This window comes from Bos indicus, chromosome 10 (genome assembly GCF_029378745.1).
Source record: "Bos indicus isolate NIAB-ARS_2022 breed Sahiwal x Tharparkar chromosome 10, NIAB-ARS_B.indTharparkar_mat_pri_1.0, whole genome shotgun sequence".
NCBI classification, from domain to species: domain Eukaryota; kingdom Metazoa; phylum Chordata; class Mammalia; order Artiodactyla; family Bovidae; genus Bos; species Bos indicus.
The window spans coordinates 79,276,213-79,297,034 of NC_091769.1; the positions used below are offsets into that span (position 1 = coordinate 79,276,213).

The 20,822-nt window shown below is 41.2% G+C and overlaps 2 protein-coding genes across 3 annotated transcripts; one reads left to right on the plus strand and one right to left on the minus strand.

The window, feature by feature from the left end:
- Nucleotides 1-8,467, minus strand: PIGH (phosphatidylinositol glycan anchor biosynthesis class H). Of its 2 annotated transcripts, none has more exons than XM_019969095.2 (4): nt 8,200-8,467; nt 3,268-3,477; nt 2,738-2,818; nt 1-649 (listed from the first exon to the last, which is right to left on the minus strand). In XM_019969095.2, exons 1-4 carry the CDS (start codon nt 8,407-8,409, stop codon nt 557-559), a joined length of 594 nt encoding a protein of 197 aa, XP_019824654.1. In that variant the 5' UTR covers nt 8,410-8,467; the 3' UTR covers nt 1-556. The 2 variants fall into 2 exon arrangements, with proteins under 2 accessions (XP_019824654.1, XP_019824652.1); XM_019969093.2 differs by having other exon boundaries at nt 2,738-2,821; nt 8,200-8,464.
- Nucleotides 8,468-13,602: 5,135 nt separating this feature from the next.
- On the plus strand, nt 13,603-13,824 carry LOC109564567 (large ribosomal subunit protein eL39). Its single transcript, XM_019967983.2, has one exon. The coding sequence runs from the start codon at nt 13,610-13,612 to the stop codon at nt 13,817-13,819; it is 210 nt and encodes a 69-aa protein (XP_019823542.2). The 5' UTR covers nt 13,603-13,609; the 3' UTR covers nt 13,820-13,824.
- The last annotated feature ends 6,998 nt before the right edge of the window (nt 13,825-20,822 follow it).

A 20,822-nucleotide genomic window follows, 5' to 3' on the forward strand; every position in this document is an offset into this window, starting at 1 on the left:
TGGTGTATGTCTTGGAAGAATATCTGTTTATTAACAGAATCATCATAAAGTAACCCTGTACAGAACACAGGAGCTAGGTGGACAGAGACTAGACTTTTGTAGGACATTGCTTCCTACTGACCAGTCCCTGAAGGGCTTGCTTTTTTTCTTTCTAACTTTTATACAGGGACACTGCACAGTTGGAAAATTATCTTTATCAAAAGAGCTGATGTCAGTTTCCCATTTTCTATAAATTCCAACAAAAAGTAAGCCCGTGTGCTCACAAAGTGCGCTTAGTCAGCATTACTCCTAACATAGAGTTTCAAGGTCTCCCCTCAATTGGTAAAATAAATAAAACCTTACAAAAGGAACACTAAAATATATATTAATACTTTGCTCAATATCACACAATAAGTTAGGTTTTCAGTCACCTTCTCTATGGCTCTGAGATCCACCACATCCATACTGGTTTCTCAGACTATGTCCACTTGAAGGTTTAAAATACAGAAAATAAGCCAACCACTGTGGCTTAGGAGTCTCCTCTGGAAGACAATACTGGCTTTCTGAATGCTGGGACTCATGGGCTCGTTGATGCAGCTTTCTGATGTGCCAGGATCTCCTGGCAGCTCCTGTACACTTCAATCAAGCAGTCCAGCCGGGGCTTGGCACTCTGAATTCCAAAGGGGAGAAATGCAGAGTCAAGATGAACATAAGAGACTGATGAGTGGTTCTGTGTCCAAGTGCAACCCTGATCTCTCACCCACAAGCCGGGGGGTCTAAACGGCACAGGTGTGGGCTCGAGAGGTGGAAGTTCAGGCCTCACAGGACTTTGCTGGGAGTGATCCTTAACCAGGCCCACAGCCCAGCCTGTGAACTGTGGGAAGCAGGAGCTCAAAAGACAGTTTTTAATCTGTCTAAATTTCATGATATCCACCTAAGAGCAAGAAAGGGGAGTAACAAGGACAGACCCTCTTGGGAAGTGTCGCAAGCTGTGAAGCAGCTCTCAGAGACAAGAAGGGCACTTTGATATGTAAATACTGCAAATTATTTTGTATAATGAAATATAATACAATCAAAAGAAAAGCCACAGAATGAGAAAAATGTATGTGGAAAGCATATTTAATAAAAGTTGGCTACCTAAAATAAAGTGTTATAATGCATAATCAATATGTAGTATCTGCTTGACTAATAGAGGAGATGGATAGTTTAAAACAAGAGAAAATACTGATAGGTAATACAAGGAAATATAAAAGTCTGTTATTTAAACAGATACAAATTTAGTAACTCTAAATTCCTTTAATATATACTAAACTAAAAAATAGCTAAAACTACTGTTAGACAAGACTACATAAAAACAACCACAAATTCCCAAAAGTATGGTCTAATCTCTAGAGCCAAATCTCAAACACTATTAAAATCTATGAAAGTATTCATAAGCTTTAATATAATTTTGAGATAAATTCAAAAGAATTTTAGCTTAGCTGCCTTAAATCCTTTGTGAAAAAGGCAGTGAGGCAGAATTAACTGCATACATGATTTACATACCTATAAAATAATTGACTGTAATTATGTTTGTATAAGTATTTTTTATACGAGCAAAACAAAAAATAATCTGGATGTGGTTTTAAAAGCTAGCAAATGATGTGGCTAAATAAATAATATTTGATATGATGATATAATTATTTAAAATAATAAGTATAATGGCTTTTGTAGATACATGAAAAATATATTAAAAAAGCAATTATGGCTGATTCACATTGTTATATGGCAGAAACCAATTACAACATTGTAAAACAATTATCCTTCAATTAAAAAAGAAAGATTAAAGAAAAGAGTTAACTGAAAAAAAAAAAGAAAAGCAAGACGCCAAAATAGCGTATAGCAGTCTGTATGGATCAGTAACATTTATGTAAAATCATATATTGGGCTTCCCTGGTGACTCAGCGGTAAAGAATCCTGCCAATGCAGGAGACCCAGGTTCCATCCCTGGGTCGGGAAGATCCCCTGGAGAAGGAAAGAGGCAACCCACTCCAGTATCTTTGCCTGTGTAATCCCATGGACAGAGGAGCCTAGGGGGCTACAGTCCATGGGGTCTCAAAGAGTTGGACACAACTTAGTGACTAAACAACAACAAAAATCACATACTAGCAGACTGACAGAATCGAAGCAGGTGAATGATGATATATATGCAGAAGCTGCTGCTATGAATGATGATATATACGCAGAAGCTGCTGCTAAGTCGCTTCAGTCGTGTCCGACTCTGTGCAACCCCATAGACGGCAGCCCACCAGGCTCCCCCGTCCCTGGGATTCTCCAGGCAAGAACACTGGAGTGGGTTGCCATTTCCTTCTCCAGTGCATGAAAGTGAAAAGTGAAAGTGAAGTCGCTCAGTGCTGTCCAACTCTTCTCGACCCCATGGACTGCAGCCTACCAGGTTCCTCTGTCCATGGGATTTTCCAGGCAAGAGTACTGGAATGGGGTGCCATTGCCTTCTCCGCAGAAGCTGCTATATATGATTATTATCTCTAGAATTTGTATAGGTTCCTAATATTTCTGAAAGTTTTATCTGCCTCAGAAAGGAATTTCTGAAATAACATTCTAATTCCTGGTAAAAATATCCCTCAGGAATCCTCAAATATTCTTGACAATAGAAGATCACATTCCTACTGAACCTAAGAAGCAGTGGATCTGCTCAGAGAAGGAGTAAGGTAAAGGACTTCTCTAGAGAAAAAACTTAAGAAAAGTCTTCTGTGCTCACCTGGAAGATGGGTACTACTTGGGATATCCCATGTGGTTCCACTGGATCCTTCAATAAAATGCAGAGGTAGTAAATCACCTTCTGCTGTAAGAAAAATAAACCAAATAAGGACAGATCTAGGTGAAACTCAGTTTTCTTTCTCAAAACTTCATAAATAGCACTTGATAGCTTGTGAACTGAGAGAGGAGTATATTCTCATTCTTTAGAGGAAAAAAGACAAAAGAACAACAACCAGAGATGATTCTGAAGCTGGGCTAGAAAATAAAGTTGAAATGCTAACTCCCTACCCATGAAAACCTACTGCATCTCTATAAGAATAAAGGGCATATGTTTTCAATACAAGTTTACTTTTATGGTTTAAAGACATGCCAGCCAAAAAGAAAACACTCTAAGTACTAGTACACAGAGCCCTAAAGTTTAATTCTGTGACATCGTTGCTTGAGGTATTAAGACTCAGTTTAGATCCAGACACACCCCAGGGGCTGCCTCCTCTAGGGAGGCCTGTAACATTTACTGATTTAAATACTTACCATGTAAATAGCCTCATTAATGATGACATCCTTCACCTTGCCCATCTCAATGAAGGTGGTACTTTCTTTGCCTGAGGCATAGGATGAGGTCATCTGGATACCCAGGGAATCAATGATTAACAGAGTCTCATGATCAATCTTTACAAAATGGAGGTAACCAAGCAGGCCTAAGAGAGTGATGAAGATGGCAGCAGAGAGGATCATGCTGTTCTGAAGAGAGAGCCAGACACAGGCGGTTAAGATTATCAAGTGTTTCTCTGCTGGTTAATAAGTCAACTCCAGACAATGTGGAAAAAAACCTTTGTTCTCCTTGAGGTGAATGGATAGGAAGAACGTGCGTGAAGTAAGAGGAAGCTACTTTTATGTGGGCTCTGCAGTGCTAGGAAAGCACATGATAAGACACACCCAGACAACAAATGGACAGGTCTGGGGAGAAGAACCTCCCTCAGCAGGATACCCATCACACTGCTCTCAGAGATTTTCCTTCCAAAATTGCAACTTAAGGACTCAGATTTTTTCTTCTCACCTTTCATCAGTAAAACATGTAGCAAAATCTCAGACTGAACACAATAAATAATAACATGCTTAGCACAGTGCAGCAGATAACACTCAACAGCCACTCCTGCTTCCCAACACTCCTGCAAACGACTGGTTCAGAAATGGACCAATGGCACAACTCTAGCCGGTGACATATGAGGGGAAGTCTGCTGGAAGGCTTTCTAGAAAACTAAGTCCATCTCAAGAAAGAGGTCTAAGGAAGAGAAGGCCCCTTCATCCTAAAGTTTGGATGCCCAGAACTACAAGGCCTCTGCCAAAACTGTGTGGAAAGCTGGGCTGAGGACAGGTAAAGGGTAGAAGATTGGTAAGATGAAAAAACTAAAATCAACCGAGCCTCTTATGCCCTCTAGAGTGCTTCTTCATCTTGACTTCTGGTTTTGTTAAATAATAAAGATCTTACTACTCAGGGCCCTTTTGGTTGTTTTGGGTTATGACTGAGTGATATGTTAAGGCTGACTGACTAGCTGAAATGACTAAGGACAGTGTTAAGAGTCCCCGAAATGGTATTTATTTGATTCTAAGAACCTTTTAACATTTACAACCTTTTAACATTTCTGAAGTTGAAGTGTGTTTTTCTATCGAGGTATGTTTGTTTTCCTTTTTTTTTTTTTCCCCAAAAAGCTATTTAGAAGGATGGCACAGGGAAAAAAAATCATTGATGACCTAGAATCACAAGAGATTCACTAATTTATGGCTGTCATTCCTTGAAGGCAGGAGGTGTTTTACTAATCTTTGTTACTGACAAGATATCCTCTCTGACCTACTAACTCTAGTGAGACTCTTGTTGAACAATGCAGGCCTTGCTGGCCAAGTTGTAGCAAGACTCTTGCTAAGTGAGTTTAGAGAAGACTCTCACCTTGGTTATCTGATCACCCTGGCCTGCCTTCAGCAAGAATCCTGTTGAATCAATTTAGCCAGAATCCCCCATTTACTCCTCATGTTTCCTTTTAGTAATTTTGTATCCATTGACCACTGACCCTGCTCTTTGGCTATAAATTTCTACTGGTCCCTGAGGTATGCAGAATTGAACCCAACCTTCAATACTGAAGTCTCTTTTCTCCCATTGCAACAGTTTCTGAATGAAATCTGTTTTTACTGCTTTAACTACTGACTAGCTCTGGTTTTCCTTCAAAGTACCTTTCTACTTCTTTATATATAACACATAGTTAAGAGTTAGATAAGAAGTCTAGGAACTATTTGGGCCTGTGATCTGCTTTTGTCTGGTCCACATTAAGCTAAAACTATTTTTGGTTTGTTTGGTTTTTTTTTTTTTACATTTTTTGAAGGGTTGATAAAATGAAACAGAAGAATATGAGACAGAGACCTGCAAAGCCTAAAATATTTAGTTTGGCCTTTTTAGGAAAAAGTTTGCTGACCTCTGCATTAGATAATTATTTGTTAATTACAAATGGAAGATGAAGAAATCTATGTGCTGGGTCTTTGATGGGCCCAGAAATATCTACTTTGAGTTAATTAAATGTCTAGTACCTAGTACAGTGTCTTGTACATAATGTGAACTGAATAAGCATTATGGAAGAATGGAGAGAGATAAACTTATGTTCTGGCCCTTACAGATTTATTAGAGGCAAGATTAAATATATAAAATATTTTTGGAGAATACTATGATATAGAGTGACTAAGACAGGATTAACAGAGAGAGAGAAAAAGCAAGAAAGAGAGAGATTAAAGCACACAGGAATATCCTATGAAGACTTCTAAGGAAGCAGGATTTAACTGGTGCTGAGGAGGTGGTGATTATTGACAGATATACTTAGCTGAGAAAAGGAAGGGGAAAGAACATTCCAGGTTGAAATAAGTAAGGTAAAAACCTAGAATTCTAATAGAACTGTGAATTAAAAAACTGGGAGGAAAGAAGGAATGAAGAACAAGTATATACTTAGGGGATTTTAATATTTTTAAATTTTTTATTTTATTTTGGAGTATAGTTGATTTATAATGTGTTAGTTTCAGGTGTAGAGCAGAGTGATTTCAGTTATACATATTCATATATCTTCACATTTTGAAACTCTTTTCCTATGGAGGTTATTACAAAATATTAAGTAGCGTTCCCTGTGCTATACAGTAGGTCCTTGTGAGTTGCCTATTTTAAATATAGTAGTGTGTATGTATCAACCCCAAACTTCCAATTTATCCCTCCTCCCTTCTTTCCCCTATGGTAACCATAAGTTTGTTTTCTAAGTTTGTGAGTCTGTTTCTATTTTGTAGGTAAGTTCATCTGCTTACTTAGGGGGTCTGACCCATATCAGCTTTCCTATAAAGTAATCACTGCCCAAAACTTTATTACCCCTGCATTTTTTATACTTAATTTTTCTTTCTGAAATTCTAACAATTCAATATTGGTTTGAGTTGAAGTAAAGCCACATGTTTTAATGAATTCCTCCAACAGATTTCTTCTTATACAAGCTGAGATTCAGTACTCTGATTAATAGTTTTGAATAGGAGGAAAAATAGAAATTCTGGTACACAGAGCCCTTAAGAAGTGCTGCAGTGGAGTTTAAAGGAAGGTAAGGTTACTTAGCCCTGGACATTGATGAGGGTTAAGTAGGATATACCAGGATGAGACAGATAAGTACACAAGGGAGCTGGTGTAGAACAAACCTCCCATTTAAAAATTCTGCTAAGCAAGCCATCAGATAGCCTTGGGTTTGAAGCCCCAGTAGGCCATTTACTAGTTTTATCACTTCAGATAAGCTACTACTCTTTCTAAGTCTCGGTTTTCTTCTAAGGTTGAAATGAGACATTCAGTAAGGCAGCTGGCACTCAGTGGGCTTTAATAAATATCTGTTCCCTCCTCCTCACGGAGAAGGCAATGGCACCCCACTCCAGGACTCTTGCCTGGAAAATCCCATGGATGGAGGAGCCTGGTAGGCTGCAGTCCATGGGGTCGAGAAGAGTTGGACACGACTGAGCGACTTCATTTTCACTTTTCACTTTCATGCATTGGAGAAGGAAATGGCAACCCACTCCAGTGTTCTTGCCTGGAGAATCCCAGGGACGGCGGGGCCTGGTGGGCTGCCGTCTATGGGGTCGCACAGAGTCGGACATGACTGAATCGACTTAGCAGCAGTAGCAGCCTCCTCACAGGACTATGCGGAAAGAACTCAGGCTAGTACTGAAATTCAACTATATTATATATTAAATTTTTTAGGGGGCAGGAGGAAGAACTGTCCTGGCATTTCAACCAGTTCAACTGACTTATGAACTTTTAGATACAACTGATACAAATAAGGGTCTAAATTTTGTGTATATCTACACTAAATTAACCATGCTCTGAAATATGCTCTAGTGGCTTTTTCAAAAAGCTAATGGGGGACTTCCCTGGTGGTCCAGTGGTTAAGAATCCACCTTGCAGCGCAGTGGATGGGGGTTGGATCCCTGGTTGGGTGAACTAGGATCCTACAGGTCACGGAGCAACTATAATAAGCAAGCAGCTGCAACTACCTGCCACATCCAAAATAAAAAAAACAGTTTTTTTTTAAGAAAAACAAATAGATGCAGTATTGAAAACCATACCCAAATTACAGAAATAAATAGCCTTGCTGTACTTAGCTCTGGTCAGATCACTCCTGGAATAAGACGTGTCACTCAGGACACTACATATGAGACTAAGTTAAAAATGCAAAGGGCAATTAGGATGATTCCTTTCATTTGAGAGTTCTCACGATGCTGCTACATATGACCCTCACAATGCTGTGGCGTTGGCATAGCAGGTATCAATTCCATTTTAGAGGTGTGAAAACTGAACCTGAGAAAATACTGATAGGAGTCAATCTGGAAATTAAGCACAAAACCACCCGTCTCTGCAATCGCAACAGTTCTTTAGAAAATACTTGGAAGTGGGGTAGTGATTGTGGGGTGCGGGAGGTTAGACTGTCCTGAAAAGAGAGATTCTTAACCTGCGTATGAGAACTGTGGAGGCAAACGCAGTTTCTCGAAGACTGTAAAAGGTATTGTCAGCAGCGACTCCTGTGAAGAGTGGAAGGGATGGGTGAGGACGATCCGTCCACCTAGTTCTCTAAACTCTTGGAACTGAACTACCGTGAGCCTGTACTACACAGAGCACATGGAAGTTAACGTTTTAGGCTGTCGAGCAAGGACGAGATGTATGCTGAGTGGAACCACAGCGCAGAGAGCAGCGACCCCGGAGCGGGGATAAAGTACAAGAGCGCAAAGTTCACTCAACGTTAAGGAAGGAAGAGAGCTGTCCAGCAGCGGAATGGCGTCCCCAAAACCAGCGAGTTTCTGCCCTCCAGGCCGCACGACTGTAGGAGGGTCCGGTGAGAGCTCTGGGCTCGAGCCTAAGACCCCACATATCCTTCCAAACCCAAGCCCCGACTCCGAGGCCGGCCTTACCTCACAGAGTGTGAAGAGTCCGTAGGCCGCCAGCCACACGGTGCAGGTGACAGCGGTGAGCGAGCGCAAAGAGATCCGAGGGCAGCTGAGGCAGAACTCCAGGCAGGAAGGGGAGTAGTATCGGCGGTGCAAGGCCAGGCGGCCGCCGCAGATATCTGAGAAGCTTCGCTCGTCCTCCATGGCCGGCTCGCCCGCCCCAGGCCCGGCCATGCCTCGCCGCTCTAGCGCGCCCTCCAGCGTCCTCTCGCTGGCTCTGGACTCACTTCCCCACCGCGGAGTTGGCCACGCCCCTCCCCTGGCGGCGCGCAGCCGCAGTTCGGCGCGGACGACGGGGAAGGCTCTTGAGGGGCTGTCTTTTCACGCCTTGCGCGGCCGGAATTCTAAGCGTATATAATCACCGAGATTCTTAGGGGGTGCCAGTGCCTGAGCGGACAGATAAAAACCGCTATTAACGTGCTTTCCGCTCGACAAACTGATTTTTATTTCCAAGCTAGAGGGCATCCCCAGGAGGCAGTCAGCAGGTATTCGTTCATACCACTCATTTATTCATTCATTCCGGTGCCGTTTTAAGTGCTGAAGGTACAGAGGTGAACAGGATCGACAAGGTCTTTGGCTTCAATCAGCTTCCTTCTTATTGAGAAACAATATAGAAATAATTCCAGGGAGTGTTGTTGCAGTAATATGACCTGCAGGGGTGGCTTGGTCTCTGGGAACGCTAGAGGAAGAATTTGCCAGGAAGGAGGACCAGAAAAGACAAAGCCCCCGAGGCTGAAACAGGATTGGCTGTTGGAGGAATCGATAGGTCAGAGAGGCGAATGCGAGGGAAATGCAGTTGGAAGTTAGGGAAGTAGGTAGGGGTCAGATCCAGGAGAGTCTTGTAGGGCCTGGTGAGGGGTCTGGATTTCATTGCCTAGTTTTCTCTCCCAGACCACTAAGTGGAGCACTGAGTAGGCAGACAAGTCCTGGCTGGAAGGGTTAGCAAGAGTGAAGGATGCAGAAGGTATAGATAATAAAATTACTAAGCTCATGAGTAATAGAGACTTGTGGATTCCCTTTTCTTTTTTATTTGAAGTGTGGCCCAAGAGTGCCCGTGTGGCCCGTTAAAAGAATTATGGTGCTTCAACCCTGAGGCAGCATCGTGTATTAAAGAATTTGTGTAAAAAGATGAATGGTATAAAGGTCTCATCAGCTTGTATCCTGATGAAAGTCAGGTTCAGTTTCTCCATCTTCACCCAGGATTTTGTTTTCCTTTTTCTTCAAGCATTATTTTGTTTCTCCAATTTTATTTCTGTATACTTAATCTTACCAATACACCCCTTTCATTTTGTAAATATCATGTGATGTCTTTTATAATGATAAAAGTGATGTTTGCTTATTATGGAAAATTTGAACAATACAGAAAAGAAGAGGGACTTCCTTGGTAGTCCAGTGGCTAAGACTGTGCTCCCAAGGCAGAGGTCCTGGCTTCGATCCCTGGTCAGGGAACTAGATCCCACATGCCACAGCTAAAGATCCTGCATGCCACAACAAAGACTGAAGATTATGCACGTGTACAACTAAGACCCAGTTTAGTCAAATAAATTTTTTTAAAAATCGTCACCATACATGGTTATAAAAAAAAAGAAGAAAAATTTAAACCATCCATATTTCCACTACTCAGAGATAAACACGTTCAGCATTTTGGGGAACCCACTAGTCCTAGAGTTCTTAACTTGCACACCATAGATAAAATCAGAGTTTTATCTTTAGTTTCTTAACTTCTAATTGAAATTTAACATTTCTTTTGATTATGAAACTAGGCAACAAACCAATTAGTATTAGTAATACTTGTGATTTTTGTCACTGATAGAAACCACAGATATTTTCATCATCTCAAAATGTCATTTCCACTCATTACTTCAAAATTTCTGCAGTAATTATTAGACCAACTACTGCTACTGCTGCTAAGTCACTTCAGTCTTGTCCAACTCTGTGTGACCCCATAGACGGCAACCCACCAGGCTTCCCCGTCCCTGGGATTCTCCAGGCAAGAACACTGGAGTGGGTTGCCATTTCCTTCTCCAATGCATGAAAGTGAAAAGTGAAAGTGAAGTCGCTCAGTCGTGTCTGACTCTTAGCGACCCCATGGACTGCAGTCTACCAGGCTGCTCCATCCATGGGATTTTCCAGGCAAGAGTCCTGGAGTGGGGTGCCATTGCCTTCTCCGAGACCAACTACTAGATCTCCTTATTTAATGTGTCAGTGGAAACACATATTACCATAAGACATTTTTTAAAATATTCTGGTAACTATTTTAATTCACTTATGTTTGAAATTCTGTGTGTTCATTTACAAACAGTACTGTGATAAGGGGTCCATTAGGTTTACTAGATTTACAAAGTATCTGTGACAACAAAAAAAGTGAACCTATGCATGCTCAGAATTTCACCACTCTAGAGTCATTGAAAAAAGACACCTAAGACACCTATTTAAAGTACTACTTTAAGTATTTAAAATAGTTAATTTTTTGAATATTAAATTATTATATTAAATATTAAATTCTAGGGACAAATAGTATGGTAATATAATTCCACAATCTTTATAATCACTTTGCTCTATCAGAGCGTCTTCTTGACCTGCTTATCTGCGGTAGAAATTGAAATCTGGGTATTTGCCATTTGCTTAGATGCTGCCTGGGATATAAAGTGATAAGTTCTCACGACCATAACCCTGTAAAGACAGCAAGGAGTGATATATATATTTTTTAGCTCTCAATTTTGGACTTCTAAGTATTCATCAGCCTCAAAAGTTCGGTGGAGGGGACTTCCGTGGCAGTCCAGAGGCTGAAACTGTGCTCCAAATGCAGGGGGTCCAGGTTCAATCCCTAGTCAGGGATCTAGAACCCACATGCTGCAACTAAGAGTTCACGTGCCATAACTAAGACCTGGTGAGGCCAAATAAATAAATAAATAGAACTAACTAAATAAAAAAATTTTTTAAAAAGGTCGATAGAATATAGCAGCAAGGCAGGGTGGGCTGACGAAAAGAATTCAAACTTAGCAATTGGCAAGTTTTTCCATGGAGTGTTATTAATGATATCTTTTTTCAGGGTCACTAAAGGAGTCTAACAACTAATTCCCTAGTGAATTGAGTTGTGGAGAAGCAGAGAAAGGAAGTAGGAGAAACACATACCCTGTATATGTCAAGGTACTAACTGCTATGAAAATAAAATGTCAGTAGCATAACAATAAATGTTGGTTTATTGTCTGTCTATAGTCCATTTAAGTGCTTCTGGTCAAATGACTCATCATTTCTGCCTAGTGATAATTCAGGGACCCAGGCACCTTCTGTTTAGTGGCTTCACAATCTCTTGGGGCTTCCTCAAGTTTCCTTCCATTTGATCTGCATCTAACAGATGAGTGGGCAAGCATAGAGGATCATTCCTGGGAGGGTTTTATGGCCCAGTCTTCGACCCACGGAACTCATAAACATGGATATATGTAACTTCAAAGGAGGCTGGGAAACACTATTAGTATGCCAAGTGGTGAAAGAAAAATGATTTGGTGAACAACTGGCCAGTCTTTGCTACACTTTCCAAAGAGTTCTGGCTACAAGAACTAGGAAATATATTTGAGTGAATTGAGCATTGTGGTGGCAATATACAGGATTAATCTGACCTGTTTTTGGTAAAACGGGTACTTACTTCAACTGCTGAAGTTGTTCTTGGAAGCTGAGTGTTTATGAATAGTAAGAAAAATATCTAGCCAAAGAATTCAGATAACTTTTTACTTTTATGGCCCATGCTAGATTCCTTTTTTTTTTTTTTTGGCTGTGATGGGTCTTCATTGTGACATTGGGGCGCTCTCTAGTTGTGGAGAACAGGCTCTCAAGTGTGTGGGCTCAGTTGTTGCAGCACGTGGGATCTTAGTTCCCCTACTGGAGATTAAACCTGCATCCTCTGCATTGGAAAGCGGATTCCCAACCGCTGGACCACCAGGGAAATCCCCATGCTAGATTCTTAAAACCTTTCTATAGAGCTTTCTCTTAGTATTTACTTACACTTATTGATGGCATAATTTTTCTAAGAATACTGTCTTATTCTGTAGTTTTTATTGTTTCTTTTTCTTATGATATAGCAGTAATGATTTGCTAGAAGGAAATGGCAACCCACTCCAGTACTCTTGCCTGGAGAATCCCATGGATGGAGGAGCCTGGCGGGTTACAGTCCATGGGGTCACAAAGAGTCAGACACGACTGAGTGACTTCACTTTCTTATTTTCGGGGGGACTTCCCTTGTAGCTCAGTCGGTAAAGAATTTGCCTGCAGTGTAGGAGACCCGGGTTCGATCCCTGGGTTGGGAAGACCCCCTGGAGAAGGAAATGGCAACCCACTCCAGAATCCTTGCCTGGAAAATCTCATGGACAGAGGAGCCTGGTGGGCTGCAGTCCATGGGGTCTCAGAGAGTCGGGAACGACAGAGCAACAAACACTAACACTTACTTAACTGAGAGTAGACTTAATTTAGGACCACTTACTCATAGGGGAGAAAAAGTAGAGGCCCATCTAAGTGAAAAGAAATTCCAAAGAAATAGGGTTTTAAAAAGATGAAAATTATACCTCAATTTTTAAAAAGCCAACCAAAAGAACTTAAAAAGCTTGTTGGAATTTTGTGAAATTGATCAAGAAAGAATTTACTTTGCATAAAAAAAGGTAAATATAACACTTCATTTTGTCCAGAATTTCATTTTGGATTATCTATGTAGTGTGGATATGCCTCTTTCTATAGCTTTTTTTAGTGAGATTTCTTTTGGTACTACATTACATATATGAAACTGTTTTAGAAAAAACTTGGTCTACTGTGTTTCTCCTTTACTCTTACACTACTACCACACTCACAACACTTCTGACACCAAATGCTGGGGAGGGGGGTCCCACACCAAGGACAATAATTCTCTGTGACACCAGTTTTCAGACTCCATTATGTTCTGTTCTCTTTTGTTTTTCCTTGTGCCAGCATCAACCTGTCTCATTACTTCACAGTAGGCATTGATTTCTCATAGTGTTAAGTCTTTCAACAGTGATATTTTACTTCAAGACTCTTGAAATATTTTACTTCAAGACTATTGCTGGCTGTTCTAGGTTCTTTGTATTTTCACCAAAAATTTTGCTTGGATTGCATCTGTCAATCAATTTAGGGAGAATTGACATCTTTTTTTTTAACTGAGGTATAGTTGACTTACAATATATAAGTTTCAGGTGTACAACATAGTAATTCACAGTTTTTCAAGATTATACTCTACTTATGGTTATTATAAAGTATTGGCTATATTCCCTGTGCTGTACAATATATTCTTGTAGCTTATTTTTTTTGCTTTTGCTTTGTTTTTTTTTTTAACTTTTGCTTTGCTTATTTATTTTTTAACATCTTACTTATGACTCTTTTCTCTTCTCCGCCATCCTATGTGCGGTTGAGTTCTCTCCTCACCATGTCTTCTCACAAGACTTTCAGGATCAAGCGATTCCTGGCCAAGAAACAAAAGCAGAATCGTCCCATTCCTCAATGGATTCGAATGAAAACTGGCAATAAAATCAGGTACAACTCCAAGAGAAGACATTGGAGAAGAACCAAGCTGGGTCTATAAGAAGCAAGCTGGGTCTATAAGAAGCAAGCTGGGTCTATAAGAAGTGGTCTTAACATGTGTGGCACACATGTTAAGACCACTTTTTTAAGCAGCCAAATCACAATGAGAACATCACTACTGTAATGCTTGGCTCCTGATGTTATTTCCTCACTATCGGTCTGAGACCCAGTAATAAATATGAAACATTGGAAAAAAAAAACAAACATCTTACTTATGTTAAGATTTCTAGGTCATGAACCTGGTACTGTATATCTCTGTTTATTTACGTCTTCTGTAGTTGTCTTGTACATCTTTCATCACACTTATTTCTAGGTATTTGGTGCTTTTTGATACTCTTACAAATAATATATATTTTAAAAATTTTATTACCTGTTTCTTTTAATAAGATATGTTATTTTCCCAAAAACATCAAATTGAAATTTTATAAAAGAAAATATATTCCTAACCCTGTCACCTAGAAAATCTTCATTTCTTAAGCGTTTGAGTCCTTTTGTTTTAATGTTTTTAATTATTGAAAATATGATATAATATAGAAAATCTGTGAATGAGAGAGAAAAATCCTAAAGACCTTTCAGTTTTACATATTACTTTTCCATCATTCTCTCTTAGTTTCTGCACTTTAAAATATTATCGTAGTGATAGAATACACACCATTTTGTAATGTTAAAATATAAACTGAGGCATTAAAAAAAATATGTTTATTTGAGAAAAAAATCTATTCAAATAGGGCACTACCAAGCCAGAAGTGAGTAAGAGCTCTCACTCCACTGACAGGCACTAGGGAAAAGACTTTTATAGAGAAATTGTTCCTGCTGTTCAGTTGCTAAGTAGTGTCTGACTCTTTTGCGACCCTATGAACTACAGCCTGCCAGGTTTCTCTGTCAATGGGATTTCCCAGGCAAGAATACTGGAGTGGGTTGCCATTTCCTTCTCCAAGGGATCTTCCTGATGCAAGGATCCAACCCACATCTCCTGTGTTGCAGGTGGATTCTTTGCCACTGAGCCACCAGGGAAGCCCTTATAGAGAAAAAATGGAAGTGAAACAAGGAAAGCATCTGATTGGCTATAGCATAAGGTTATAGTATTTGGAAAGCCTGGTCAGCCATTTGTGATTGGTTGTCTTTAGGTTTAGATTTCTTAACCTTGAGGCGTTTATAGGTTTTTTGGTTTGCTTATGTAGGCAGCAAAAGTATTAGAATCACCTCAGTGTAATGTATTTAACAATAATTAAAAATGAATGTTTTGGCAAACATTTTCCATATTTCTATAGAATTTATGAATACATTTAAAATAGCTACATAGAGTTCCAGCCTGTTAATCCACCATAACTTACTTCATACCCCCCTATTGTTTTCCTGCTCAGTGAAAATGGCTAGTAACTATTTCAAATAAAGAAGAAAGACAATGGGAAAATATAGACAACTAGAAAGGGAAAATAGACACACAGAAATAGAAAGAAACTTGCAGAAAGAGATATAGAAAGCAGAGGGGGTTTTTGTTGGAGTCATATCTCCACCTTGTGGTACTTTAGGATATTTAAATCAAAGAACACAGTGGCCCTTTCTGTGTGTGTGGAGGGGACGTTTCTCTCACCCCTGAAACATCAAGCGACTGTATATCCTTGAACACTAAAGAGTTTTAAATGGAATAAACCAAATGTGGAAAAGTTGAGTTAAAATGATGGATCTAGTTTGAAGGACATGGGCTTGAGAAACAGGTTCAGATACACCACTATATTCACAGCTCGATCTCAAGTGATGGGTATCAATGACTTCTTTAAGTCATTGATGAAGCCACAACTGTGTAGCCTAGGAAGTTGTTACCTTCGTGTGAAAATGATTCTGAAGATTTAAAAGGAAAAGTGAAGAAAAAAAAAGGCTGGTTAAAGCCTTACCATTCAAAGTGTGGTAGGTAGAGCAGCTGCATGGATATCACCTAAGAGTGTGTTGCTGCTGCTGCTGCTGCTAAGTCGATTCAGTCGTGTCCGACTCTGTGCGACCCCATAGACAGCAGCCCACCAGGCTCCCCCGTCCCTGGGATTCTCCAGGCAAGAACACTGGAGTGGGTTGCCATTTCCTTCTCCAATTCATGAAAGTGAAAAGTGAAAGTGAAGTCGCTCAGTTGTGTCCGACTCTTAGTGACCCCATGATCTATAGCCTACCAGGCTCCTCCATCCATGGGGTTTTTCTAGGCAAGAGTACTGGAGTGGGGTGCCATCGGCTTCTCCGAAGAGCGTGTTGGAAGTGCAGATTCTTGGGTCTCACGGTAGATCTGTGTGTGTGTGTGTGTGTGTGTGTGTGTGTGCGCGCGCGCGCGCACCTGCGTGCGCCCAGTTGTCTGACTCTTTTGCAACCCCGCCCGCCAGGCTTCTCTGTCCATGGAATTCTCTAGGCAAGAATACTAGAGTGGGTTGCCTTTTCCTCCTACAGGGGATCTTCCCAACCTAGGGACTAAACCCCATCTCCTGCATCTCCTTATTGGCCAGCTGCTTCTTTACCACTGCACCACCTGGAAAGCCTCTCCCACCCCTGCCCATAGGTCTACAGACTCAGAATCCGAGCTCAACAAGATTCTTAGGTGATCTGCTTACACATTAAAGTTTGAGAAGCACTGAAAGATCTAACTCCTCATACTTGATTCTCTTATCTTGACTGCATATTCTTTGCAGCCAAAGATGGAGAAGCTCTATACAGACAACAAAAACAAGACCAGGAGCTGACTGTGGCTCAGATCATGAACTCCTTATTGCCAAATTCAGACTTAAATTGAAGAAAGTAGGGAAAACCACTAGGCCATTCAGGTATGACCTAAATCAAATCCCTTATGATTGTACAGTGGAAGTGAGAAATAGATTTAAGGGCCTAGATCTGATAGATAGAGTGCCTGATGAACTATGGAATGAGGTTCGTGTCAGTGTACAGGAGACAGGGATCAAGACCATCCCCATGGAAAAGAAATGCAAAAAAGCAAAATGGCTGTCTGGGGAGGGCTTACAAATGGCTGTGAAAAGAAGAGAAGTGAAAAGCAAAGGAGAAAAGGAAAGATATAAGCATCTGAATGCAGAGTTCCAAAGAACAGCAAGGAGAGATAAGAAAGCCTTCCTCAATGATCAATGCAAAGAAATAGAGGAAACCAACAGAATGGGAAAGACTAGAGATCTCTTCAAGAAAATTAGAGATACCAAAGGAACATTTCATGCAAAGATGGGCTCGATAAAGGACAGAAATGGTATGGACCTAACAGAAGCATAAGATATCAAGAAGAGGTGGCAAGAATACACAGAACTGTACAAAAAAGATCTTCATGACCCAGATAATCACGATTGTGTGATCACTCACCTAGAGCCAGACATCCTGGAATGTGAAGTCAAGTGCGCCTTAGAAAGCATCACTACGAACAAAGCTAGTGGAGCTGATGGAATTCCAGTTGAGCTATTTCAAATCCTGAAAGATGATGCTGTGAAAGTGCTGCACTCAATATGCCAGCAAATTTGGAAAACTCAGCAGCGGCCACAGGACTGGAAAAGGTCAGTTTTCATGCTGATCCCAAAGAAAGGCAATGCCAAAGAATGCTCAAACTACCGCACAATTGCACTCATCTCACATGCTAGTAAAGTAACGCTCAAAATTCTCTAAGCCAGGCTTCAGCAATATGTGAACCGTGAACTTTCTGATGTTCAAGCTGGTTTTAGAAAGGGCAGAGGAACCATAGATCAAATTGCCAACATCCGCTGGATCATGGAAAAAGCAAGAGAGTTCCAGAAAAACATCTATTTCTGCTTTATTGACTATGCCAAAGCCTTTGACTGTGTGGATCACAATAAACTGTGGGAAATTCTGAAAGAGATGGGAATACCAGACCACCTGACCTGCCTCTTGAGAAATCTGTATGCAGGTCAGGAAGCAACAGTTAGAACTGGACATGGAACAACAGACTGGTTCCAAATAGGAAAAGGAGTACGTCAAGGCTGTATATTGTCACCCTGCTTATTTGACTTATATGCAGAGTACATCATGAGAAACGCTGGACTGGAAGAAACACAAGCTGGAATCAAGATTGCCAGGAGAAATATCAATAACCTCAGATATGCAGATGACACTACCCTTATGGCAGAAAGTGAAGAGGAACTAAAAAGCCTCTTGATGAAAGTGAAAGAGGAGAGTGAAAAAGTTGGCTTAAAGCTCAACATTCAGAAAACAAAGATCATGGCATCGGTCCCACCACTTCATGGGAAATAGATGGGGAAACAGTGGAAACAGTGGCAGACTTTATTTTTTGGGGCTCCAAAAACACTGCAGATGGTGACTGCAGCCATGAAATTAAAAGACATTTACTCCTTGGAAGGAAAATTATTACCAACCTAGATAGCATATTGAAAAGCAGAGACATTTCTTTGCCAACAAAGGTCCGTCTAGTCAAGGCTATAGTTTTTCCTGTGGTCATGTATGGATGTGACAGTTGGACTGTGAAGAAGGCTGAGTGCCGAAGAATTGATGCTTTTGAACTTTGGTGTTGGAGAAGACTCTTGAGAGTCCCTTGGACTGCAAGGAGATCCAACCAGTCCATTCTGAAGGAGATCAGCCCTGGGATTTCTTTGGAAGGAATGATTCTAAAGCTGAAACTCCAGTACTTTGGCCACCTCATGCAAAGAGTTGACTCATTGGAAAAGACTCTGATGCTGGGAGGGATTGGGGGCAGGAGGAGAAGGGGACGACAGAGGATGAGATGGCTGGATGGCATCACTGACTCGATGGACGTGAGTCTGAGTGAACTCCGGGAGTTGGTGATGGACAGGGAGGCCTGGCGTGCTGTGATTCATGGGGTCGCAAAGAATCGGACACGACTGAATGACTGAACTGAACTGATTAGAACCACCTGGGGAGCTTTCAAAACTAGTGTCTGGGGCCATCTCTGATAACTAATGAGTGGTGGGGGAGAGAGGATAGGGAATTGAGTATTTCTTAAAAAGGTCTCTGCTGCTGCTGCTAAGTCGCTTCAATCGTGTCTGACTCTGTGCGACCCCATAGATGGCAGCCCACCAGGCACCCCCGTCCCTGGGATTCTCCAGGCAAGAGTACTGGAGTGGGGTGCCATTGCCTTCTCCGAAAAAGGTCCCTAGGTTCTTTTTATCAGCTGCAAGGGTCAAAAACTGCTGGCAGAAATCTTTTCCTCTGCCATTTTAAGTTTAAGTGAAGGGGGTGGGGACGGGGCGGGGGGGGCGGGGCGGGCTTGCAAATTAACTGACAAGAGATTAACAGGAAGAAAGCAAGTTACTCAGTAAGAGTAACTCACTGAATAGCCAGAGTAAAGCTATATACACCAACTTAACAAAATGAGAAGTGGGGAGGACTTCATACTTCAAAGTATGGAAAATTCTGTTTGGCTTTTTGACGCCAATAGGCAGCCGGTTCCCTCTTTGGTGTTAAAGGTCAGTCATTTCCCAATCAGGAAAATCCCTCAGTGGAGTGAGGGGTGGGAGTCAATGGCAACTGTGTTTTCAGGAGGCTCCGCTTAAGTTTTTTTTTTTTAATGTTCTTTTTATGGCTTGTATCAGATATTATTAAAATAATTTTCATACAACTTAGGTGGGCTCTTCATCTTTTTTTTAAAAAACCACACAATCCCTCTTTTAAATTTTCTTTGTATTTGGCTGCTCTGGGTCTTCTTGCTGCTCTTGTGGCAAGCGGGAGCTACTCTGTAGTTGCGGTACGCAGGCTTCACACTGCGGTGGCTTCTCTGCTTGCGGAGTCCAGGCTCTAGGGTGCGGGCTCAGTAGTTGTGGCCTAAGGGCTTAGCATGCTTCCAGCATGGCATGTGGAATCTTCCTGAAACAGGGATTGAACCTGAGTCCCCTGCGTGGGCAGGTGAATTCTTAACCACTGGACCACCAGGGAAGTCCCTATTCATTCTTTTAGAGCTAGCATTCTAGCACCACCATTTTGTTACTCTATATTATATAATATATATTGTATATATGTTACTCTAGTACACCATCCTCCACCTCACCCAGGCTTAAAACCTCTCCTAATCTGCAGCTCAGTGCCCCGTATTTCAGCTGCTCCGTACTTTTAACCTCTCCCTCACCTCCCTGACTGAGCTGGTTGACAAAGTTCTCCCCCATACATACTCTCTACCACAGTACCTTATGTTATTTATCACACATCTTTTATTTATCATGCAGATCAATACCTACAATTCTCTGTCTCAAGGAGAGCTTGGACTCTTTATCACTATACCCCCAGATCCTAGAACACTATCTGATAAATAGTGGAAGCCCAAATATTTATTGACTTTCTCCTTCCACTTTCATCACTGCAGTTCCAAACACCCTACAGATTCCTCCTGGAAAATCCTTAAGCTCAGCTTCAACACCACTTCCATGAGTTCTTCCCTGCCCCATATAAGACTGGTAATTACATCCTCAGAACTTTCATAGCGTAAAAAGACATAACTTCTTTTAATTTTTTTAAGCTTTTTATTTTGTACTGGGGTATAGTCAATTAACAGTGTTGTGATAGTTTCCCGTGAACAATGAAGAGACTCAGCCATACATATACATGTATCCATTCTCCCCCAAACTCCCCTCCCAGCCAGGCTGCCATATAACATTGAGAAGAGTTCCATGAGCTATACAGTTGGTCGTTGTTGGTTATCCATTTTAAGCATAGCGGTGTGTACAGACACATGACTTCTTTTAAAACTCACTTATGGTAAATAACAAGGTCCTACTGGATAGCATCAGATGAGATCAGATCAGATCAGTTGCTCAGTCGTGTCCGACTCTTTGTGACCCCATGAATTTCAGCACACCAGGCCTCCCTGTCCATCACCAACTCCCGGAGTTCACTCAGACTCACGTCCATCGAGTCAGTGATGCCATCCAGCCATCTCATCCTCTGTCGTCCCCTTCTCCTCCTGCCCCCAATCCCTCCCAGCATCAGGGTCTTTTCCAATGAGTCAACTCTTCACATGAGGTGGCCAAAGTACTGGAGTTTCAGCTTTA

Bases quoted from the DNA above. Each gene is read 5' to 3' on its own strand.
- PIGH (XM_019969093.2), bottom strand. From the start codon at position 8,409: ATGGCCGGGCCTGGGGCGGGCGAGCCGGCCATGGAGGACGAGCGAAGC. The intron at 3,478-8,199 runs GTAAGGCCGGCC...CTCTCTCTTCAG, and splicing joins GACTCTTCACACTCTGTGAG to AACAGCATGATCCTCTCTGC. The intron at 650-2,737 runs GTGAGCACAGAA...TTTGGAATTCAG, and splicing joins AAGTAGTACCCATCTTCCAG to AGTGCCAAGCCCCGGCTGGA.
- LOC109564567 (XM_019967983.2), top strand. From the start codon at position 13,610: ATGACTCTTTTCTCTTCTCCGCCATCCTATGTGCGGTTGAGTTCTCTC.